This window comes from Melanotaenia boesemani, chromosome 1 (genome assembly GCF_017639745.1).
Source record: "Melanotaenia boesemani isolate fMelBoe1 chromosome 1, fMelBoe1.pri, whole genome shotgun sequence".
NCBI classification, from domain to species: Eukaryota; Metazoa; Chordata; class Actinopteri; order Atheriniformes; family Melanotaeniidae; genus Melanotaenia; species Melanotaenia boesemani.
Window position 1 is genome coordinate 22,482,850 of NC_055682.1, and position 25,846 is coordinate 22,508,695.

Genomic DNA, 25,846 nt, shown 5'->3' on the forward strand with positions numbered 1-25,846 from the left:
TTGAAATGAAAACTATTTTTTTTATTATAGGAAAAATCTGTTATGCAAACAGTATTTACAGTTTCCCCAACTTTCAATCAACAAATTAGTGCTCAAAATGCCATGTGACATAAAACATTGACTCTATTAAAAAAAAAAAAAAAAAGATAAATACAACTTATCAGAAATTCACAGGTTGGGAAAACAAACAAACAGACAAAAAAAAAACCCCACTGACAAAACAAATATTGACAAACTCTGCATCAACTCAAATAAATAAAACAAAAGTCCTCCTCTCACAACTGTTAAATTCAGCTTCACATCCAGCTGGCTGGTGTAAGCATTGAACAGTATATTAAATAGTTTGCAAAACATGTCAGTGCAAAAACAAATCAAAAACAATTGCTGACAAGTTAATAAAAAGTCTTCTGGAATGTATTTTAATAGTGATGGCTCCTGCAGGAAAATATGTGTTTTATCAATACAGTTAATGTAAACTCTAATTGTTTTTGTAAAGCACAGCTGGGATAATGTGAGGTAAGCACGTATTGTGTATGTAGATAGTATGTTTGCAGTTCCTTCATGGGTCTAACAAGTGACTGTCTTAAACACCTCCTGATTCACTAATACAAACAAGGAAGATACCCATTGCTGAAGATATTTTGGAAAAGTGACTGTAACGACCTGTCTCTCTCTTGGTCTTGGTAAGGTTTAGTGAGGCATTCATTTACAAACGAACATAAAATCCAGTGCTTCTACTCTATGAAAACGTCAGTACAGTTTCAGAATGGCTGGTATTAAAGGGTAGGTAGTGGCCTCACACATCTGTAATGAATTTAAATGCATGAGGCTAATCTTCTGGAATTAATCAAATAATGTAATCAAACTTTTTACTTAAATTTTAATATAGTTGTCCAATTCCTCCAGATTTTATATTCAAAACTAATCTACACGATGAGCCTGTTTTTGCTAACTGTTATCTAAAGTGTTTTCTCTGGATGCAGGCTCACACTGTGGCTGTTAAAAATCGGTGGTCTCTATCCTTCAACTCAGTTTCAGCTGTTAAATGTATCAGGATTTGCTTGGTTTTTCTTTTTACAGTTATAATCAGAAAACGGACACCTTCGGAAAAAACATAGCCGAGATATAAACCACCATTTCATATCATTTATCAATAACATGTAAAAACTTGTTTGGAACCAGTACATTTGCATAAAATGACACATGAAAAAAAAGCACATGGAAGATGTAAGAGGAAGTTGTTTACTTTCTTCACATGAAACCTTAGCAGTTGTTGTGTGCGAATTAGAGAACTATAATCTTTTTATTTATTTATTTTAAATCAGCCTATTCTCAAACTTAATCTCTAAACATTTAAAATTGAGAATTGGGCATTTTGATGGACAATGCTACAAATCTGACTTGTACTTTTCACTACATAGCTTATTTAACTCAATTCCTGGTATCTTATGTATGTCATGGCATGCCATAACATTAACAAAACAAAACAAAAAAACGTAATAGCTTTACTTCCCATCTTTTCAGCTATCTTACTTATAATTATACTATCCAAAATTAAATAAAAAAATAAATTGTGTACAGCTCCATTATTCTTATTTGAGTTAGTGTAACTACAAATTATTTTTTTAAGGTTTGCCAGAGTAATCAAGTATTTTGTTAGTCAAATCAACCTCATGCTTTCATATCCACACCTGAGCTTGTCTCTTTACTATAATAAAAGGTGCTACTGGTGTTTATTAACACCAATATATTTTAGTTCAAACATCCAAATTTTATGTGTGATACAGATTCAGATCTGTTTAAATATATATTTAGACAAATTGTGCTGCAGCCAACTGCTTTGTTGCCACAGTACAAAACTTTACGACCCCTCAAAACTTGCCTTGATGCACACCTACAGACACACAAAAAGCCTAGTTGTTTATCTATAAATTGACTGTGCTTATGCCCAGAAAGCTATTATTTTAACACTGGCTTATTTATGATGCAAGAACTGTGCATTACTGACAAGTGGTGTTTATCTTTTAATGGGAAACCTGCAATCATAATTCCTGTTATTTGCGCAAGAAGAATATATTAATTACATTTTAAAATTGATGTGATTTGCAGTTTTCAGGTGAAAATCCAAATAATGGAGCTTTACTTTACACTTTTAGTGTAAAATACAATAACAGATGTGAATGTATAAGCACAAAATGCAATTTTAATCTTTTAAATAAAATATTCAGTTCAAAATGTCACAGAATGTGAAAAAGTAGTCGTGTGTTATGTAAACGCTCAAAAGCAGCTGAATTAAAGAGAAACATTCAGAGCCCTGTTGTTTCAAATGTAGTTTTTGCACTGAGTAAATAAATTAATTCAGTTTTTGTTTCTCTGAAGAGCCTCACACAGGTTGTGGTTTGGATCTGGCTCTTGACTCATGATCTCAACACACACCCATTCTCCAGTACAGCTGGACCGTTTCACCGCCTCGACTACCGTCTGTACATAAAGACCATCTTCGAATGTTGGTGCCATAGCAACTGGTTCTCGAGCCCATGACCTGCGCTCCTCATGAGCCTGAAAAGACTGTCTTAAGGCCTTTACCATGGAGCTCAGTCCCTGCAAGTGAGGCAACGGCATCTCTTTCACCTCTGGTCCAACCCACCCATTGTCACCTAGCAACAGCTCTTCACCTTTACTCCCATTGCGTTGGCCATACAGTTCTGTGCCTCTGACAACCAACCTACCAGTGGATCCAACTACCATAACCTCGTGTACAAACGACCCCGGCATGTTGAAATTCAGGGTCACAGTGCAGCACACACCACCAGACCCACTTCCACCCATCAGCATTTGGAAAAAACAAAAGTCATCGCTGGTGACACGGCGGATTCCTCGGATCAAGCTGTTTTGCTGCACAAAGGTCCGCAGTAAACCGTGTACACGATGGGCTCGAGCACCTGTCAGATAACTTAATAGGTCGATGATGGCGGAGCCAATAGTGTGCAGTCCACCTCCTCCCATCAACTCCTCACAGGTCCAGCCGTACGACTGATCCAGGAGACTTGGGCCGTACACACGTACGTCACACACCTGGATATCACCAACATATCCTTTGACCAGCTCCTCACGCATGGCAACAAAAGCTGGCAGGAAGCGCAGGGTGTTACCCATAATGCTGAGCAGCTGGGGATAGTATCTGGCAGCAGTCACCATCTTGAAAGAATCCACAGCAGTTGCAGCTTTCTCACACACCACATTCTTACCTATACCTGCCAAAAAAGGAAAAGTTTATTTATTATTACTCAGATAACACTTAGATATTCTTTGACCAACAACCAGGTTAGTTGGGTGTTTCGGATTAGCTAGGTGTCAACAGCAACCAAGAGCATATTAAGTATGATTAGATGATTAAGAGACCAAATTTGGGTGCACTTGTGGAATTGATGGCTTTCGACAGTTTTACTGCATCCACATGTCATAATAAGTGTGTATAGTCTTCGTATATGCATATCAGCCTTTAGTAGCTTGTGGGGTCATTGCTGTAGATAAGTCCTTCAGCAGGGACGCACTCAGGAAGTTAAAACTAAAACAGGAAACTGAGCTCAACCCTCAGGAATTCCATCAGATACAGTAAGTTAGCTTTTTACATCTACTCCCCTCTGATATGACAATCTGGTGATTACGTTTGCTTTACAAGGCTGCTAATTTTTTTTAAAGTGTTGATAAGCATGGATTCATTTGGTTGTAGCTAGTCAACCACGAAACATATGCTAAAGAGAAATACATACATTTTTAGTACAAACATTTACTAGGGGGTTTGAAAAGTCAGAGTTTTAAATATGTTTGAGCTCAGACCTGCCACAGCCAGTTGGGCCATGTCACATTAGCAAGTTATACAACTTAATGGATGAAGAAAATGGATGGAAAGAACTCAACCTGGTGTTTTTTTTAGAAGAAACTCAAGCCTGTTTAAGAAAAATTATTGATAAAGCACCAAATTCTGCATCTTCTTCCGATTAATATAAGAAAACTTTCCATGTTGTGTAGCAAGATATGAAATACAAATTAAAAATATAAAATGATTAACGTTATGCACTATGGATACATTTTGGATATACCACCCACATAAGTCTTCATTTTAACAAAATTCTAATTGATGTCTTACCCAGTGCTTTGACTGCAATCTGTCTTGTCATTGAAGGTGGAATATAAATACAAACAAGATCAACATCTTGATGCAGAAGGACGTCGTCAGATCGGCTTGTGTGGAACGGGATTCCAAGTTCCTTTGCTAAGCAGCATGCTTCCTCTTCACTTCGTCCCCATAATGCGTGAACTTCAAAGCCCTCTGCTTGCAACAATGGGACCAGCACTCTGGCTGTGCTCCCTGTGCCAAATACACCCACTCCAGGCAGCATGGCAATGCCACTAACTGTGACTTTAGGTGTGAACTATAGCCATTCTCTCTGACATCTCAAGAGCAAATCAGCTTGTTAACCAAGACTTGTGCTCTTGTCCTCAAACCTGGGGAGGCTTACCTATAAAAAACAAACAAACAAACAAACAAACAAAAAACATAATTCAGACTTAAAGCTGGATGGCACCAACACAAACAAACATTTATTATTCAACAATATTCTGGGTTAAATTCATTGTGGCTTCCACAGGTAGGTCTAAATAACAGCGAGTAAAATTTATGCAGCTCCTTAACTTTAGTAAACTTGTTCACTTTGTGATAAACGTCTGATAGTACAATATTTACAATACTGATTTAGTGAATGCATTAACTTGGGCAAACATGTCCCATGGAGGTTTAAAGCAGTGTTTCTTATCAGGAAGCCACCTACTTTGTGTCCTGCCGCATACCTAACATGCCTTTACTCAGATGTTCCACACCCTCTAAATGTCAACGTCATCTCTGTGAATTAACTTTGACAATAAACACAAAAAATGTGAACATAATACAACTTTGTTGGATAAACTGTCGCTGACAGTAACTGATCTTAAGAAAACTACATTTGAAATATTCTGTAGCACAGCTTGCCTAAGACCTTCCAATTTATTCTGGTTTTCTAGTTAAAGTGTTATTTGTATTTCAACAATACATAACGTTGCTGTTGAGCAATGTTTGGCATGAGTGGATTTATCCCTTAGTTGTAATGTTAAGGTTTATTAAGCTGGAGAACGAGATAATTTGTATACAAAGTCCTTTGATAAGATAGTATAGAAATGGATCTGTGTACGTTTAAAAATACTAGATATTTATGAGAAAAAAAACTAAATATTGATGGAAAAGTATCAGAAGGCTGGGGATGACTATTCCTATGGCTACAACCGCACAACAACCGGTGGATATAGGAATGTGCGCCACTGCACCTGCATTACTGGTGGGACCAGAAGCTCTTTCACAGCAGGTCTCGGGCAGCATGGAAAACAAACGTTTGCGACGCTGTCAGCAGGTGAACTCTCACACGCTGACATAATGGACAGACACCTAGCCGAGCTGTCTTGTGTTAGTTCGACGCATGGCAAAACCATGCCACATGAAATGATCGCTCTCAAGACCAGTAGTAGCTGGGGAGTACACACAACTTGTGTATCTAAATTCTAGCTTACGTAAAACGACCACTGTTTTACGTTAAGCACGCGTACACTCACGCACCTACCCTTACAGAGAGGCTACTGATAGCGTTAGCTAGCACATTGAGCTAACCAGCTACACATCAGCAGAGGGAACACAAAAACTTGCGATAAACGCATACTTTATTAAATCAGAATCTAAACCTAGATTATCTACTGTTCCTAAAAAGTCATATAATTAATATACTACACGAAAACGTTAAGATAACGCAAGCTACCTACTGTTTGGGTTGAGTAACATCACAGAAGAAGGTGGGTAGGTGATTAACCGGGCACTGCCCAGTCAAAAATGGTAACTTCAGCCCAACGGCAGGACTGTGAGGGAACCGGAAATACTAAAGAGGCTGATGATTGTTCAACAGCAGAGAGAGAGAACACACACACACAGAAATGTTGCCTTGGGATTTCCAAATATCACAACAAAAACGTAAATTCATAAACGTTTTATGTGACAGATGAACAAAACAAATCGGGGTGTGCCTATTTGATGGATTATGTCAGACTGGATCAGAGACCGGATGAAGTGGAAAGGACGCTCTGTCGTGATTGGTGTTGAGAGAAGGTTGGGTCTGTTACCATAGTATTTTTTTATTCCACAATGTGGAATAAAAATATGACCAGTCGGTCAGTGTTATAAGATTGGGAGCTGATTGGGCCATTGGGACTGAGCTGTGTTGTAATGATAGAAAGATAATAATTTTGAATGTCTAAAAAATTTTTCCCCCTCATCATTTTTTATATATTTTATAAAAAATAAAGTTTGATTGATAATTTTGAATGTCTATACGCCATATGAGTGCATACAAAATGAGGATTAGTACCTCAGTAGATTGGCATTTATTATGTCTTTTATTCAGGACAACCATTCTACCTGCATTTATGTGGTTGGTGACATAAATGCAGATGTAGCTGATGTCAACTCTTTATCTGGTAATAATTTAATTCAGTTTTGTTCAGACAGTGGATTGAGTTTGTCTAGTAGGGTGCCAAAGGGGAGCCATACTTATATCAGCGAGGCCTAGCACTGTACCTCCTGGCTTAACCACTGCCTGTGTACAGTGGATGCTCATGATTCCTGATGAAAAATTATTTTGATCTGACTACTACAGACCATATACATTTTCTCATGGTGCTGAACACATGCAATTTACTAGGATTGTTGCCTGTGGATAATTTCAGTAGGGAAAATAGATTGGTCAAAACTGTCTAAGAATGATCTTAAATATGTTAAAGATTCTGCTTGCTGGGTAATATTACGGTCCCAAAAGATGTCTTCTTGTGTTGGGATCTGAACTGTAAGAATGTACAACACTATAAGGAAATATGTGACCTTGCGGAGTCTCGCGGTATCTCGAGCAGGCCTCTAAATAAACACAAGACAAAATGGTACTATACTAAGCCAGATTGGAAGGATCATGTGGAAGAACTCCATGCAGAGGCTCAGAATGCTTATAAAAATGGGCTGAGGCATGTAAAAGCAGACATGGCCCTCTATTTGAAAATAAAGAATGCACTACTGCACCATTTAAATATGCACTTTGCTATATTAAAAGAAATGAAAATTCTGCCCAAAAAAGCTGCAAAAAATATGTTAATGACTTCTGGAAAGAAATAAAAGCTATTAATAATTGCTAAACATGTCTTCCATCTAATATAGATGGTGTGCGTGGTTCTGATCAAATTTCACAGTTATGGTTAAAACAATATTATGAACTGTCAAACTATAAAAAGTAATCTGTTCGTAGTGGATAATGTAGAGTTTAATGATGATGTTGTTGTTACTTCTGCTGAAGTCCGTGAAGCAATATTAAAGTTAAGAGATAATAAGGCCTGTGGTCTAGACAGCTGAACATTTAAAACTTGCAAGTAAGAAACTGTGCCCTCTGATGGCGATGTGCTACACAGGTTTTTTTTTTTTTTTTTTTTTTTTTTAGTTCATGGAGTGATACCTGATTCCATGCTCCTTGTTGTGCTAGTGCCAGTTATTAAAGATAAAGCTGGGAAGCTGAAGAGCTCAGATAATTATAGGCCATTAGGTCTGGCCAGTGTTATGTCCAAAGTGCTGGAGATAGTTCTGCTGAGTAGACTTGAGAGGTACGTCCTATTTATGGACAACCAATTTGGTTTAAGACAAAAACATGACACTGATTTATGTATTTTTGCTTTTATTTTGATTTTAAAGCCTACATTTACTTGCATCCTTTTTCACTTTATGCATACATATTGATCAGTCATTTGTTAAATTGACTTTATCACATAATACTTTGTTTGATACTTTTTAAAAACAAATAACTTTTTCTATTTATGCGTAAATATCACCAATGTCCTTCCAGGCAAGTGTCTTGGCAGCCATCTTTATTTCTTTATTGTTTATGACTTGTATCTAGACAAACAAGAAGAGAACCATTAACTGCAAAATGGAAACCACTGATATAAACCTGTTCAGTTAGGTGACTTTGCCCAGATATCCATAAACTCCATTAATTCTGTACTTCCTGTATGCATTTACAATGTAGTGCCATGACCAAACTTCCTAAAGTAAATGATTTTAGGATGCATTCGCACCAGGATAGTCTGCTAGACTTGGTCCAGTTGGGGACTCGGTCAAGTGGGGAGGTGAAATATTCTTCCAGACTGAGATTTTGTTCATCCTGCACTACTGAAATGAATTAAACCTTTTAAATAACATGTTCCACTCTCCACCAGAGGCAGCGCTGCGACAAGAAATACTGACGAAGAAAACATATTTTATGTCTTCTTTAGGTGATTATTTTAATACAAAGCATATTATTAAAAAATGCCATGATGCTGCATAGCCCCAAATAGTAGTAGTAGCAGTAGTAATACTACTACTACTACTACTACTACTACTACTAATAATAATAATAATAATAATAATTATAAACTGCGAGTTACCCTTCATTTTGGTGGTTTTATTATTAAGCATATAAAAATATTTTGACTATCAAACCAATGGCTTGTTAGTCAAACTAGCTGTTTTTACATAGCTGTTGCCGTACTATGAATTTTAAATGAAAATAGAATTTTTAATTTTTCGTTAAAATGATTTTTTCAACATGTTGTCCATTACAGAAACACAACTGCTGTCTGTACACTGGGCTCTGGCCAGCAGGGGCGCTATAATATTGGCAGATCCAAAAAGGGCGCGCAGTGTATCATGGGATATTTAGTTCTCAGTTGGGGGACGGTTGGCCTGATAACACGTCGGAGAACAAAACAAGACTATACCCACCGAAAATAAAACATCAGCATTGAATTTGTTGGGAGCACGATTTCTTTGTATTGTGACTTTGGATAAATTCTGATGGATTCAGGTGTCGCACGAACAAGAGCGGCTCACTTTTGGAAAAAAATAAACAGGAAGTTGTTTGCGTTGTGGGACGTGTAGTTCTGCTTGCAGGCCGTCGGGCTTGATAGCAGCGGATAGAAAAAGAAACATCAATAAAATAATCCTAACATAATCTGAACATCGTGTTTGTGGCCTCGAGTCTGGAGAAAACATGCCCGGGTTCACCTGTTGTGTCCCTGGCTGCTACAACAACTCGCACAGGGACCGGGACCTGCGTTTCTACACATTTCCTAAGGACACCACGCTGAGGGAGCAGTGGCTGAGGAACATCTCCCGGGCCGGGGTCAGCGGCTGCTTCAGCACCTTTCAACCCACTACAGGACACCGAGTTTGCAGTGTGCATTTTGCAGGTGGGAGGAAAACCTACAGCGTCCGAGTGCCGTCCCTGTTTCCTTTGAGGGGCGTGAATGAGCGCAGGAGTCGGCGGGGCAGAGGGAGGAAGGTATCCGCGGCGGTTCCATCCTCGCCCACTGTGCCGACCTCCAGGATTATCACAACCAGCGTACTGGGGAACACGGCTGGTGTAGCCGAGGGCAATACCGGCGGCGAGGCGAGCGACGATAATATCACTGTGGTCCAGATAGGACAAAATGGGGAGTACTTGGGCACTGCGCGGCTACCCGCCCAGTCAGAGGGGACTTGTTACACCGCACCGATCGACAGCGCAGAGGAGCTCACAGCCGACGATTCATTAGTTGAAACCGGGACCGTCGTGAACCAGGTACCCGTACACTTTGTTAGTGTGACAAGCAGCCCACTGGACCACTCGTACTCTCTGACCACCGGCACCACTTCTGCCGAGCTGCTTCGGAAACTGAACGAACAACGGGACATCATCGCACTGATGGAGGTGAAAATGAAAGAGATGAAGGCAACCATTCGCCAGCTCCGGGTGACCGAGGCCAAGTTGCAGGAGGAGGTGCGGGAACGGGACCGGTTGCTGTTCGGCCACTCGATTGTTAATGTCCGAAAGAAAATCTGATGTGATAGTAAGATATATCCGGAGATGAACCGTTGCAGAGACTCAAATTAACCGAGGGGGAGGAGAGGTTTGAAGACAGGTCCAGCCCAATTTTTGTATTAAACTGCAAGCGATGACAATTTATTTTCACCAAGTAGATCCGGTTTTAATACGCCTGATGTTTTTTTTGTTTGTTTTTTATATAAGTCTGACTAGTTTATGTAGCTAATAATAAGAACTGATTGCTAATCACACAAAAACATTGTCTATACAACCAACATATGCAGCCCAAGCAAGATTGGTATACACATTACTCCAGACTCATAAGCAGTCAAATAGTTACATATTGAGCTGGTTGTCTAATAAATTTACTGAGAAAGATGCTCAGAACTGCCTAATATTTTTGTCTTTAATGCTTTGTTATTGTGTTTTCTTACTTTTCAGCTGAAAGTAAGAGGCTGATGCAAGAAACGTCTCAAAACAGATAGCTGAAGATGAAATGCACCAAGATTAAGTTTAATATTTTATATTTTCTTTGCAACAAAAAGACTACTCTTGGCACATTTGGTTTTCATAATCTTTTCTACTACAACTGTATCAGAGTTGCTTTTACGTGTGCAACAAAGGACTTTAAGGGACTTCTTAATTACGAAGGCACTCAAAATATGTCATTAAAGGATGTTTCTTGAAGACCTACATTGTGTTTTGTTTAAGTTTTTATTCATAGGAAATCTTAGTACAAGGACGTAGAAAAACATATACTCAAGATACTTTATGCAACTTGAACATGTATGTGTTACTCCAAGGTTTTATGAAATGGCACCCACTTGTTTCTATGTGATTCAAGAATATTATGTGCCTGTTAGATGTTTTTTTTTCAGCACAGAAAAGTAGTGGCTGCCTCTTTTGGTCCTGTTCATGAGTGTGCTATGAACAGGATGGGACATATTTCTGACTTTTTTCTTTCTTTTTTTTTATCAACTTGGTCTGACAGCTGTGTTTAGTAAATTTCTTTGAAAAATGTTGTACTAATTCGCACAGTACAATTTCTGAAGTTTACAAATGAGTCATTATTTTGTCCAGTGTCAGATCTGGGGGTAACAAGCTACATATTCAGAAGGGTTTATCCCATCCTGCCTGGGTAAAAATGCTCAACTGCAGAGTGGTTTTTTGTTTGTTTTGAAAAGAGAAGGGTTTGCATTGGTTCCTGTTAGTTCTATTAAACCAGTGTATTTTTCAGCTGTGTTGACTTGTGAAAAAAACTAATAAAATTGGAATATTACATAATTATCAATCATACAGAGTTGTGATTGAAACAAACTCAATATTTTCTTTAAATCTGACATGTCAGAGAGAGTATTTTAAAGACAATCTTAAATCTGTCAGAGGGATTACGTGTATAATAGATCATTTTAGCTGTCCAAGCCAATGAGACGACCAGCATTCAATTTATGATGTTGAAGATGCACTTCAGTGTTATAATCAAGTCAGTGCATTGTTTTTGCTTCGTGCACTTTTACAGTAAAAAAGATTAGATTAGATTAGATTAGAAAACTTTATTATCCCCTTGAGGGGCAATTTGTTGTGCAGCCAGCAATGACAATGAAAATGACGCCACATTCAATTTAAAAATAAAACAAGCAAACAAAACAAAACAACAACATCACACAGGTTAATTTAAACACCCACTATTCATTAAGCCAATGGAAGCCGGAATAAATGAATTTTTTAGTCTATTTGTCCGGCACCGTGGCATAGCATACCGGCGACCTGAGGGTAACAGCCTGTATTCATGGAACAGGGGATGGGTCGGGTCAGCAGCGACAGCTCTAACTTTCCTAATGACTCTGTTTCTATACAGGACAGAGAGCTCAGTGAAGCTGACCCCTGCTAACTTGCTGCATCTTTTAATGATGCTATTTAATCTATTTTTATCTTTCAAAGTCAGAGACCCAAACCAGCAGATAAAAGAGAAAGTTAAAACAGATTCAATAAAACAAGAATAAAAGGAAAGCATTGCAAATGTTTGGAACCTCCAAGAAATTTGAGCTCAGATACTACAATAGCCTTAAATTTTAATAAACTTTTAGGGTTTCTGCTTTTTTTAAAGTAATTATTAGAAGTAATGCACAATATTAACCAAACTTTTCAAACCTTCTACCAGAGACACATAATGCTAACAAATTAATGCTATTCTTTTCAATAAACATCAGGAACCTTATTGAAAAATTAAATGTAACCTGAAAGTAGACTATTTTTTAGGGTTCCTCCTTAAAGTGTCAGCTGAATGCCTTTAGGGAGACCCGAGCCACCCTTAGCGTCTCTGTTATTTGAACCCTGATTAACATGCTTTTTTTTTTAAGTTGGAGGAAGTCGTTTATGCACAGGGAAGACACAAACTCCAAATAAAAAGGCCACAGCCAAGACTGAACCAGAAAACTTCTTGCTGTGATACCACCCAGCAGCCTGTCACAGGTCACCATTGCTGCTCTGCAGATTGATTCAACCAGGATATAGTTTTACTCTGTACTTTTACTTTCATGTAGAATAACCCAAGGCATACACAATTTTAATCACTATTTCCTAGCTAACAAACTGCAATATATATCCAAATAGCCTAAACATTGTGGTCTAGATGAACCATAGAGGTAGAGCAAGCATTGATGGGGAGTCATCTCTAACCTGACCATCAGCTCAGCCATCAAACCACACGAGTGTTTTAAAAGCATTAATATCAGTTCCTCTTTAATGGCTTGGTGGGAATTTCTTCACTTATTCCATTTAAGCTTACACCCATCTGGAACATCCCTGACATCCTGCAAAACAAAAAGATGATTAACTTCACTCAATGGAAAAATAAAGGAATTAAACAGAACATACAATGGAAAAGGAAACTTCCTGTCATTTGAGATACTCACTTCCCAATATGGAATCAGTAGCACCAAGTTTTTAGAATACCACCAGCTGAAATCTATTATGTTTAAAAAATATACCATCAACCAATTAAACTTTCAGCTACCTATCAGGGTAGCAGAATTCTTGAATTTCAATGCCCCAAAGCTATTATAAAAAATATGTAGACTATTAACTATTTAATCTCTCTTCCAACAACTTCAGGGGGCGTGCCATGTAGTGCATGGCAGGCTGGGAGAGGGTGGTGATTACTCCAGGGTTTGAAATAAGGCTTGCTGCTCCGATGCAGGGGTGGGCTGCTGACCCTGGGGGCGTGCCCAGTCTGCCACATCTGGGCGGGATGTGGTGGAAGGGGGTGGCTGGGGGTGGTGGTGGAAACCGAATTTGGGGTTTGCTTGGGGGAGGGTGTAGAAGGATGGGGGGAGTGGTCAATGGTGCACCGGTTCTCTTGTTTCTCTGCCTTGGGGGCCTCTTGGGGCCCTGGGCCCTTCGCTCTGGCCGCCCTGGGTGGCCGGTGCCTGGCAGGGTCAGCGGCTGCCAATTTTGGTCTGCTGGGGCCTGTGCCTCGTGACCACGGGGGGACTCTGGCTGGGGCCTTCCTCTGCCGCCCTCTGGATGGGTCCAGGTTGGTCTTCGTGGTGGTGGGGCTTGGGTTTGTGCTCTGAGATTGCTACTGATCGCTTGGGTCTCTGGGCCGCCCTAGCCTGCCTCTAGACACCTTAGAGACATGGTCACATTTGCACGATCACACTCATCTCTGCTCTCATACCCATAAAGCTCCCCCTTGGCATAGCAAATTTGTTTGGCACAACACAGCAGCCAGACCATCATTCTGCCTGTCACCATGCTGGACAGGACGAGTTAAAAATAATAATTATAAAAACATAATAAGACAAAATGTGAAGCTCATAGTGAAATTCGACAAGATGGAATTGCAGAAAAGGATCAAACTCTTTAATTTACTCCTTATAGATCCCTAACTTGTTGGGACTGTCTTCACCTTAATTATTGCCACAGAAAGCAATGAAATGTTCTGTGCACCAAAACGATCTCATGTGCAGATGTCCAGTGTCATCTGTCTGGTCATGTAGCTTTGTTTTCTAAATCAGACCCACTAAAGGAAGGAGCTGCTTCTTCTAGCTCTGGATCTGTTTGGGCTCTTTCTCCTTTATCTCCATGCCCCCTCTAACGCACAGGTAAACAGAATCTTAGCTGTTAGTACTTAATAGTAATAGAAGCCCACATTTTTGAGGGTCAGACTTCCTGTTAAATCCTCAGCAGCTGTCCTTGTCCTCTCTCTCCCTGTCCTGTCTCTGTGTTAATAGGTGACATAAGTGATAATCATTAAGACTTTTTTTCTTTTTCAGTAATGATGGTTGAGAACAAACTGGTCTCTCTATTTTCAGAGCTAACCCAACAATAACATAACTCAACATCATGCTAAGACTTGAACTAAACAGGGCTAGGATGTATTTTATTTGTAAAACAGAGAGCACCTACTTTATCACCAATAAAGTTTTTTTTTTGTTGACTAGCTGGAGTTAGTGACTACTACTTACTTTCATCTTAAAAAAACACAACAAACTCCCTGTGTAAGCGTTTTGATAGCGAACTCAACTGTGGTGCAGATGCCATCTGATTGAAAGGTGGGAATGGAAATGTGGGACTGGATTTGGCTGCAGAGACTTTAAATGTGAAACTTCACTGATGTGTTTCAGACGTTAATGAACACAGCTCAGATGATCAACACCACAATCATTAAAGCCAACTTTGAAATAAATAGATCTATGATATTTTTTGGGAGGGGCTTTAGAGTATAGAGTATATTAGGGTAGCTCCAGACCCACTAAAATAGGCCTAATGACACTGATGCCTCATACTCAAATTCAGCAGCCACTGAATTTTCTAAGCAGTCTCACTCTGAAAATAAAAATAATTTCTACCAACAAAACAAGACAAAGGCTTTTAGAAGATGCATACGTTTTGACATCATTATTTCTTCATCTCTTAACATCCTAAACAGAATCTTCTCTAAGACAACCACATTTAGGATTTCTATGGTCAGGCCTAAACCTGTTTGACTGCAGATAATCTTCAATAACAATTTACACCCTGATGGATCACTGAGTGCAGCTACATCTGCACAAATATGACTGTTGTTGAAAAGTAATCTGAGGAAAACCTGTTGTGCATCCTTACCACAAAATTCACTGTACAAAGTTTTCAAATTAAACCTGAATGAACTGGAAGTAGTACTGTAACAAGATGTGCACAAAGGTAGTTTGAAAATAACTTTTTGGCTGCAAAGTGCCAAGTTATCTTTACAAATAGATGCTGACTTTAAAGAAAAGAACTCTTAAAAGCACAGCGCGTCACAGACATCTAAATGTCTGCAAAAGCTGAAGATGAGAGGAGAACAACTGCAGCAACAGGATAATGGAAAAGAATTTACAGGAACAATTCAAAATTCGCTTAATATGAAGTGAAAACACTAAAAGCAGTGGCAACATGCATTTTCAAGCTCAGATACTTGTTGAAAGACTTTTACAAAGTATTCACTATGAAACAAAAAAATGCACCAGGTCAACTTAAAAGTAGTGTTCATTCACATAATAAAGAAACATTAACCTAACATTGAAATCCACTTTTCCTTAGTAACTGAATTTTTGACCAGAAGTGCCCAGTCTAGCAGTATGAAAGTCAAACTGGGCAAAACTGCCTTCCCATGGCTTTTTTAAATTTATAGACAGAATTAAACTTATCCAAGGTATTTCTGCTTATCAGTCACTAAATCATGTGTTTACACTTATTGTCTTGTCTGGTCCACATGGTGATAAAGATTTAAAAGTACGACAAATGGTAGTGAAGGCTGGTTGCAGCATGATTTTCATCCTCTAGATGGCGATGGGAGAAATGCTCTGGGAGTGGGTGGTTGGATTTCTGTCTTCATGGCCTAATTTTGTTCATCTGTCTCACTGTGTTTGTTGACATCTCTAATAGTCATTTGCTAATTGTTTGTCATAGGAAAGTGCTGAAATGGTCAGTGTACTAATTGTAGGACTGCAGCTTGACCTAAACTTCAGTGGGTGACCGTAAATACCAGTCGTGATGATGTGTAACATGAAATGAAGCAGAGGGGGAAAGATGATGAATGGATAGATAGAGCATACTGGAGCAAATGATGATCCAGATCGCTAATCTCATCTGGATTTATTTTTCACTCCCAACAGAGTTGCATAATACCTTAATCCACCACTGTCAATCAAACTTACACAACTCTATCTTTCTTTTCTGTGGCTTCTGCTATTTACTGATGTCTTTATGTTCAGACCAAACAACAGCTTCTCATGTCAGATTGTTTCATCCTTTGAGAGTACTTATGTAATGTTAATGAAGTGAAATAATGTAAGCATCGTGAAAGCTGTGCAGATATGAAGACATTAAGGGTGGTCAAACTAAACCTGTTGATTATGTATTTGTAGTTGCAACTTCAAAAGTCCTGTTTTGAATGTTTATGTGATGGTTTTAAGAACATAGATCAGAAAACGTCACAGAAGGAGGATATTGGAGAATAGAGTACACAGATAAGTCCTTCATGTAATGTTTGTGAATTTTCTATTCTAGCATTTACCAGGTGAGAGGCAGGGTGCACCCGGAACAGGTCACCAGTCCATCGTAGGGCATGAACAACATTATTAATTCCTTTAATCTTTTTTAAACCTGAAACATTACTGAGGGGCAACTTCCAATTTCAATAACTTTGAGCCAAATACAAAAGCACTCGAAAAAGAGGAAAAATAACCACCAAAACAGAATTACAGATAAATGTTATTATGACAGTTCTTTAAATAAATATCTTTAAAGCGTCCTTTTCAGTGATTTGTCATGTAATTAATAAGTACTGTAGATCAAATTTTGTTAACTGTATTTATATAGCGCTTTTACCCAAAGCTTTTTACAATATACATCAGATTCACCCATTTACACACACACTCACACACTGATGGCAGAAGCTGCCATGCAAGGTGTTCAACCACGATCCATCAGAAGAAATTTGGGGTTTGATGCCTTGCTCAGGGACAGCTCGACATGATCTCAACAAGACGAGAATTGAACCGGCAACCCTTAGGGTACAAGACGACCACTCTACCCCATTTAGAGATTCATTTAAGTGTGAAATCAATCAAAATACAATTAAATAAAATAATCCAAAAGAGAGGTTGAAAACTTTGAACTTAGTGTGGAGTTTAAGGACATGCTGCATTTTGTTGTTGTGTTCGTTGTTGTGTTAGATGCACTAAAATGAAATAGTCAGACCATTCAGTGGCAGCAGGAATTGTTCCTACACACAGGCCTTATTCTTCCAGAAAGTCATATCTTTAAAAATGTTTTAATATTTTAATGATGTGATTGTCTATACTTTAAGTACTTTTGATCCTTGCAAAATACATTTGAATGACTTTTTTAAAAATATAAATACACTGTAAAGTTGTCAGTTTCTTTTAGGTTTGAGTCTTACTAATCCTTCTGATATTGTTTTATTAAAAATTGCTTATTCTGTAATGTGTTTGGGCATCTGAATATATTTTTTAAATGAATAACAAAGTAATGTAGACAAACATTTAAAATCACTTGCAGTGAGTACTGCTGTTGGGTCAGAGAAGCTTGGACTTTTATGTGCAATGACTAAGGAGGATATTTTAGACCTTTGAGAAAGCTTTGAATATTATTGGGAGATGTCACAGGAAGGAAAATCCAACCTAAATCCATCACCAAAACACTATCCATCCATCCAGCATCTCAGCTGACTCTTTTCGACACAGAGTAGCAGCGACTCTACAACCAGGCCCTCTTCATATGTTTGAGTTCCTCAGGCTGAGCCCAGCCACCTTCTAAAGGAAGCTCATTTCAACTGGTTTTATCCATAATCTCATCCTTTTGTTCACTATCCGAATCTTGTGACCACAGCTGATGATTAAAACGTAAACAGACCGGTAAATCTGCCTTTTGGCTCAGCTCTTTTTTCACTACAATTGACAAGTGCAGCACCCTCCTGCTGACAAAGCCCCAGTCTACTGGTATATGTCAATTTCTTGTTCAGTTCTACCATCACTTGTAGACAAGCTCTCCACATATTTGAACTTTTGAGACAATGACTCATTCACTACCTTCATCCTTTTGTGGTTGAGAACCACAGCCACTTAGAGGAGCTGACTTTCTTCTTGACCACTTTACACTCAGCTGCCAACCACCTAGTATGTGCTGAAGATCTTGATCTGAAATGGCCAACGGAGTCACATAATCTGCAAAAAGCCTCTAGGTATGCAAAACGGAGGCTCACGAACCAGACACTCCCCTCTCCCCAAGTGTGCCTTAAGTCCCTGTCCATGTGCACCCCAAACAGGATTAGTGACAAGGTGCAGCCTTGGCAGAGTCCAACACACAACTGTCATCAAGTTCAACTTTGTGCCAAGAATATAGCTCTTTATGCTGGGACCTGATAGCCCACCAGCAACTCCGGCACCCCGTACTCCCACACTTTAGACAATATGTAAGATTTATTCTAATTTGAATTTAGGGTCCAAACAATACCAAACGTTAGTGTTACACAGAACCTGGACCTTTGTCATCCTTAAAAGTTTTTCTCAGTAAAAAGTCAGGAAAAGGCAGACTGGGTCACATTTAGCCATCTTTGCTTCCAGGACATCACAATCTGTGCAGCATGGAGCAATTAAGACCCTCAGTTTGTGGAAAAACTAAAAATGGAAATCCCATGCAATGAGGAAAATAAGCTATTTTGACTAATGGTTCATGCCTAGTTTCAGGAATCCAGATGCATGTAATAATGTAGTAAAACAATACAATTGGTGAGCTAGTACAAATTTTTTTCAAGATGACTCATGTTTCTGGTAAAATTAGCCCCTCTGTATTGATTTGGGGCAGTGGTTTTGGACACAGGCAGATTATTCTGCAGTTAATGGTTGTTTTAATCTGCAGATTAACAATGAGTTGCTTTGCCTCCTGAGGCAGTATACAGCTGTGAATCAGGACATATACTAATGCAAAGAGTACGAGCCATCTGGGGGGCGTAGCAGGGGATTTTGAGGTGGAGCGAAGGAGGACATGGATGTAAGTTAGATGCTCCAATGAGGAAGGTGGGATTTAAGTTGTGTTATTTAAAATGAATAATTTTTTTAACACTTTTTATTTTCGTGACTATCCAGTCTTTTAGACTGTTTATCACACCACTAGACCCTTTATGACCCACAGAGCGGCAGATGAATTCTCCCATGGACAGCTGTTATTCTCTGAGGCCACTCTGCGTCTGTGTCAGACTCCCAGGTGAGCAGGATTCTCTTATCCTCACTGGGATGTCATCCATCTGTCCAAATAAAATGAAAAAACACAAATCCTCCTTATAATTCTGACTTTTTTTTTTTTTTTTTTACACTTCATGATAAGACCTCACTGTTGTAAAGTACAGACAGGAGGTTGTTGTGTCACAAAGCATGTGTATTGAGAGGACAATAACCATTATACCACACACAATTTATTTGTGTTTCAAATAAATGTTCCAAATACTGAAGACCGGAAATGAGAATGCTCTAATCCACTGTGCTGTATTGGGATGCTGTCATTGGTTTGCTGCATGCAAACTCCCTACGACACTTGCCTCCCTGGTGCGTGCACAGACACATACACATGCACACAATACCACAACATCCTCTTTACTCTGTGATGCATCTGCCCGCTCCACTGTTAATCCAGCTGGGATGTGCCTCTGAGCATTGCTGTACTTTTGCAATCTGATGAATTCCCAGCGGATGACAGGAAATATCACATTTTAAAGCAGCAACTTGCTCCCTTTTTGGAATCCCAGCCAGAGAGCTTCACTCTCTTTCAGAGGTGCTACACAGCTCCACGGGACTCTACTGAGCTGAACAATGAAGTCCCATCAAGGCGCTTCCGCTGTGCTGCTCACCATCGTGCTCTGCCTCTGTAAGGGTGTTTCTGTGTTCAGTAGCTGTTGTTTGAGTGTGTTGTTAGTGTTTACGTGTGTATTCTGATAGAATCTTGAAAGTGTTTATTTTGCCTGTACACATTTTTGGCAGAGGAACAGGTTTTCCATGTTTATTTTCTTTGAACTGAGGTTCGATCAGAGAACATTCAAGTTTGTTATAGAAGGTCCAAAGTAGGCAAAAAGGTTAATGAAGTCTATTTCAATCTGACATTGAGGAGAGACAGGTTTTAAAAATGCACTTACCTTAATGAAACTCTACCTGTGCCCTCATCGGTGGATTCTCTCACTCTGCTGTGTGTGTTTGTGTGCAGCTACACATGCAGATTAGTGCACGACATTGGGTGTTTGGATATGAATTGTATTGTCCATTATTTGAGGTTTGATTTCTTTCTGTTATGCAAACTTGCAAACTGAAAAATCAGTTTATGAGACGGATCATAGTTGTGAAACAAACATTAATCATTGAATATATTTTTTAAAAATTAAATGTAAATGTGATGAGAATTTATTAAATGTTTTGCTGACATTGAAATGCAATGAAAAAATATCTACAGTAAAGCTAATTCATTAACAAAGGAGACCACTCCACTAATTCTACTGACCAATATTCAATAAGGCAAGAATACTAAATTCATAGCGAAGTAAATTATGTAACAGATTATGTGTGAGACTAAATTAAGCTATTTTAGATATTAATGTGTGCTTTGGCCCGTGACTGGAAAGATTGTGAGTCAGTAGTATCAGGTGTTTAGGCTTTTGAATGACTTTAAGGCTGGTGGATGTAAAGGATGTTTCGCCTCTGGTTTATATTTTATGGTCAAAAGTAGGTGGACAGCTGTAAGTTCTGGATTTATCGCTGTAGTCCATAATAACCCTGTTTTTTTTTGTGTGTTTTTATTTGATTTAGTCATTCATTTTTTACGTAAAAAAGCAAACAAACAAAACAGCAAACAAAAAAAAAAAAAAAAAAAAACAAAAACAAAAAACAGAGTTTTCTGGAAAACTCAGACTGTCCACAAAAAAACCTTCTTATTTTGAAGCCATTAAAGAAACTTAAAATATAAATTTAAAACCCACTTGAAAAGTTAAACAAACTATACACACATTTTTTTTCCCATATTTAACCTTACCCTTGTCTTTATAAAATTTTATTTGAAAAAAGAAGCTTTTTTAAAATTGTACATCTTTAGTTGTGGTCTTCACATTGACCAAATCTCAGCTCAATTGCAAAGATGAGGGAGATTTTGGGCTGATGTTGAACTCTTCACCTCAGTCACTGAAATAGCACATAATGGAATATGTTTCAGGGGAATGGTATCAGTTCATTGTCAATGTGCACTGAGGCTTTTCTAGCTGCACATGTTGAGCCCTGATGGATTGTCTTTGTCACTGTCTCTGTTAGAATAAACTCTGCTCTGTTAAATTCATTTGAAGACCAGCCTTTCCTGTTGCAGTGTGATGGAGCCTCTGCGTACAGGACAAGCTCACACACTGAAATCCAGACACAAATCTCGACCTGACTTATCTAACAGAGAGAGGAATCTCAAGTCAGATCCAAAAGTCATAAAAAGGAGTAGCTTACCAAAGCTGCTCCCAACAACAAGCTCTTGGAGAACTAGTGTACACATTTTCACTAAAGTCCTCTGTTTTAAATAACTGGTTGAATATTGCAAGAAGTGACTGTTTGAACTCACAATAATCTCAGAGAGAAGTGTAATAGATGAACAGCTCAGTGCACTTAGACAGCTCATACATGATTTTGTAGTACCACATTGAATTTGGCTTTGGGGAGGTAATAATCCCTCCAGATGAATGGAATACAACATATTTTTGCATTTATTTGATCCATCTAAGCTCCACACGGATTGTGTCTCTATAAATACTCGGTTTCACTCCAGAAAACAACATCCTCACTTTGTCTATCTTTCTGTGTAGCTCATTTACCTTGGCTATATCAGTGTGAATAAAATTAGCCTAATGTTTAATTCACATGTAGTTCTTTTTTTGTGGTCTTCTTCAGGTTTGGTCCCTGTGTGTTTTGGAGCTGCAATTCCTGCTGCCTGTGGATCAATCTACAAGAGCTTTGCTCAGTGTTTGCTCGCACTCGGGGACAGTTTGGTAGAAACTCAAAAAGACCAGAGCACACAGGACATCGATTCCATCTGCAGGTGTGTGAGTGTGTTTGCATGTTGTTGTGGTTACCATTCAATCACGCCAGGTTGGTCTAAATAGAAATTGTCTTACATCGTTCAAGAGCAGCTCTATCAGCACAACTAACAACATTGTTGTAGTGATACAAGCTATCTTATGGGTCCACCATCTACCTACAGATAGCTATTTTAGAGAAAACATCCTTTTCTTTGCAGTGTAATGCTCTGCTTTTGTTGCATCTCTGCTGGAGTTCCTGTTCTGCCACCAGTACTAATATATTAGTTATAACCATTGACAACAGGTGTTGATATATAAACAAAGAATACAAGAATTAACTTTAGGTTAATACAGAATACTTGCAAAAGATTAATTTAACACTGGGCTGGGATGCATTAGGTCTGTTTCTGCTGAAAGAAGTCAGTTTGGATGTGTAACCACGCCAATCAGTGATGTCGCTGCATCCTGCATCACTGTAGCAACATGAATCTTTGTACTACTCCACTTTAGGTGAATAGTTGTAGTCTGACTAGCATTTTACATGCGGGTGAATAAACACAGTAAAAATCATGACTTTCATGTGGCAGCAGATGAGTTTGTTTGTCTTGTTTTGTCTATTTTCATTTTATTTCTGTGGGTAAACACTACAAAGCAGCACTGGTTGTTGGAAATGTTCCGTCTTTTTCCAAAGCTTCTATGATGCTTGAGGCTGCTTGAATGGAAATAAAGGAAAAATATTTCAAAGAAATTAAAATGTTATTGACAGAGGCAACAAGCCTTCATTGCCTTCAAAGCATTGTGATATATTAAAAAAGCAAAAAATATGTCCAGTCCAAAATTATACATAAGTTTCAGACTGGACAATGTCTTAAAGTGAAGGGACTTTTGGGAACTTCTCAAGCGTACAGGCTTGACAGAAAATGTAAACAAGTAAGTAAAACTTTATATAGCACCTTTCAAGATATTGATCGCAAAGTGCTCTTCAGAAGAAAACTAGACAACAGTATGTCAAAATAGTTAGGTAAAAGCAGTTGTAAAAAGATGTGTTTTTAGTTGCTTTTTTTAAAATATTCCACATCTGCAGATCTCAAACTAAAGGGGAGAGCGTTCCAGAGTCCTGGGGCAACTTTTGAAAAGGTTCTGTCGCCTTTAGTTTTCATCCTAGTACGTGGCTCAACCAGCAGGCCTTGGTCACATGACCTTAGGGACATACAGAGGTAAAAGGTCTTTGATGTATGCTGTTGTTTGACCATTCAGAGCCCCATAAGTGAGGAAAAAGAAGTGTACTCTGGAGTGGATGGGGAACCAATGGAGCTGGACAAGTAGTGGAGTGAAATGAGACAACTTTGGAGATTTAGTCAGAAGCCTGGCAGCAGCGTTCTCTATAGTCTGCAGATGGCCCAGTGATACTTTGTTTAGGCGGGTGAATAATGAGTTACAGTAATTGTGACATGGGTTTGTTTAGGATCTTTTTTTTTACTTTTGAAAGTAAAAACAATCTCTGGTTGCATCTTGTGAGATATTATCCATAGCCAGTTGTTTAATGTAGGGCAGCATTCAAGTGGCATGACAGGAATGATTATTAATAATTTCATGTACAAACTACAATCATAATCATTTACTTTTACTCCAAACTTTAATCATTCACAGGGGAGAGCAGAGCAGAAAGGTGAGGGGTTTTGAAGTAATAACCTCTTGCGTGAATGAACACCTTCTGTCATCCCCTCCTTCCGCTCTATAAGCAAATCATGTGCAAAGTAGAAAACATGATGTTGGAACACATATGGAGGTGATAAATGTAGACATACGAAGACTTAGTTATCTCTTTAGGGAACATGTTTAAAATAAATAGAAATTGTTCTATTTTTGATATGCTGTAAAACTTTAATGTTGTAGCTACTGCATGTTTTGTCTTGCGATTGGGTTAATCACATGTAATCTCATGTGAGCCTGAGACTGATGCTCTACTGCACTGAAATCTCTTCTTGTCCTGCTTCCTTGAAGGTCCTGGAATGCTTTCCATGTTTGTGCCAACTCAGCTCTAGCCGGCTGTCCTGGAGAGGCAGCAGCTGTCTGGGAGTCTCTGAGACAAGAGTCCAGGAAGACACAGTTTTCTGGAAACCTCTACGATATGTGTGCCAGCCGCACCACCCTCCCCCCTAGCACTGTGCCAACACCCCAGAGCCCTCCCACCTCTGACCAGATGAACCAGGAGACGCTGAAAGGGCAGACACACAGGCCCGGCCCAGCCCCCTTCACACTGATATTCCCTGTATGCAGCATACTGTTAGTTCTGATCAGGAGTTAGTGAACTCATGCAGAGACTCTCATGCAGCTCAGAGACTTTAACACTCTCCTAACTTCTGCTTTGTTGTAATGTTGTAATTAGAGATGCTATTGTGTGTAAGTGTGCGTGTGTGTGTGAGATTGTTGTTCAGAGTGAATGAACCATGTTATGATGAATGTAAACTCATAGATATACTGTATGTTTTTGTACTCTTGTATATGACATCTTTATCTACTTAAGATTTTATGGTTAAATAATTATTAAAGCAATAAATATTTTATCTGAGTGATGCTCCCCTGTGCAATCCAAACACATGTCAAATTCATCATAATCACATATCAATCCCTAAACAAGGATTAAAATAACAGGATCGTTTGTTTCATTGTATCTTACATGCCAAAAGTGGTGCATTTATCAGTCAATTTGGTCATTAAGCAAATATGTTATTTATAATCAGGTTACAATAATGTTAGCCTTGCTCTAAGGAGAACATTTTCACATGAGTATATAAATCAAACATACAGGAGATAAGTCAGCTGTATAATCTAATATTTGTGGATTACGCAACAACAGCAAATGTTTAAGGGATGTCGGTTAAATTATGTAATAATGATTATAATGTCACAGGCTTGAGTAATAAATTATTAAAGTAGGTTAAGGTTAGTAAAAAGAAAATATCCATAGTGAGGATACAAAGCAGCAAGAAGAACCTCCCTTAAAGGCAAATATGTGTTGTATAGTTTGTTATTGGTTTGTTTAGCATTGGGAGAAATTAGTAATGCATCATTTGGACAAATGAGATTTTAGATGACTGTAAATCCACATATCCAAATTTGCTTTTGATCGAGTATGATATGGGTACAAAACAGTGTTGTTTTTTTTTTGTTTTTTTTAAAAGTATGTTTAATTCAACTCTGTTTGGTTGTTTTAATTATAGAAAGCAAGATTTCGGCACATTAGTCAGAGCTGAGGAAAAGACGTTTGTTACTGTTACTATGACTACCTGTTGAAATGTCTCATACTTCTTATGTTTTCTCAATATTATCATTTTTTCTCTGTGTTTCACTTCAAATTTCAAACAAGCAAAAAAACTACAGTAAATTTAAGACATCGTAAACAAAATGGAGTTATTTTGAGAGTCAATACAACAAACACTTTGCTTGTAATGGATTTTGTGTTAGGTGTGCTCTGTGTTTCTGACTGTGTGTGTATGATCTTAATACTCTTAAACTGTTTCATAACAGTAGAATCATGAGTAGATTAATCTTATCTGTCTTCACTGATGCACAGTGTAGCAGGTTCCACCTCAGAACACTTAAAAACACTCTTGGTGTCCTCAGCCTGCAGTAGGCGTGAGGTGAAAAATGGCTAATGGTGTCTCCTCAAGCTGCTGGTCAAATCAAGACTACTGCCTTTTTAATGTACTGGGAAGCTTCTGGTCTGGTTTTGTAAGATTTGATAACTTTTTAAGGACTGTGGTGTACATTATATCAATTATATTGATAGATTATAATTTTCTTT

General features: G+C 38.5%; 3 protein-coding genes across 5 annotated transcripts; 2 read left to right on the top strand and 1 right to left on the bottom strand.

The window, feature by feature from the left end:
* gfod2 (glucose-fructose oxidoreductase domain containing 2) lies at positions 1–5,947 on the bottom strand. Of its 3 annotated transcripts, none has more exons than XM_041994362.1 (3): positions 5,848–5,947; positions 4,151–4,523; positions 1–3,254 (listed from the first exon to the last, which is right to left on the bottom strand). In XM_041994362.1, exons 2-3 carry the CDS (start codon positions 4,401–4,403, stop codon positions 2,359–2,361), a joined length of 1,149 nt encoding a protein of 382 aa, XP_041850296.1. In that variant the 5' UTR covers positions 4,404–4,523; positions 5,848–5,947; the 3' UTR covers positions 1–2,358. The 3 variants fall into 3 exon arrangements, with proteins under 3 accessions (XP_041850296.1, XP_041850289.1, XP_041850307.1); XM_041994355.1 differs by having other exon boundaries at positions 5,844–5,907; XM_041994373.1 differs by lacking the exon at positions 5,848–5,947 and adding an exon at positions 5,362–5,455.
* On the top strand, positions 5,273–24,346 carry nrn1lb (neuritin 1-like b). The gene is made up of 3 exons (XM_042001341.1): positions 5,273–5,444; positions 21,911–22,058; positions 24,043–24,346. Exons 1-3 carry the CDS (start codon positions 5,273–5,275, stop codon positions 24,344–24,346), a joined length of 624 nt encoding a protein of 207 aa, XP_041857275.1.
* thap11 (THAP domain containing 11) lies at positions 8,815–11,243 on the top strand. The gene has a single exon (XM_041994394.1). It carries the CDS (start codon positions 9,147–9,149, stop codon positions 9,975–9,977), a length of 831 nt encoding a protein of 276 aa, XP_041850328.1. The 5' UTR covers positions 8,815–9,146; the 3' UTR covers positions 9,978–11,243.
* Positions 24,347–25,846: the final 1,500 nt, after the last annotated feature.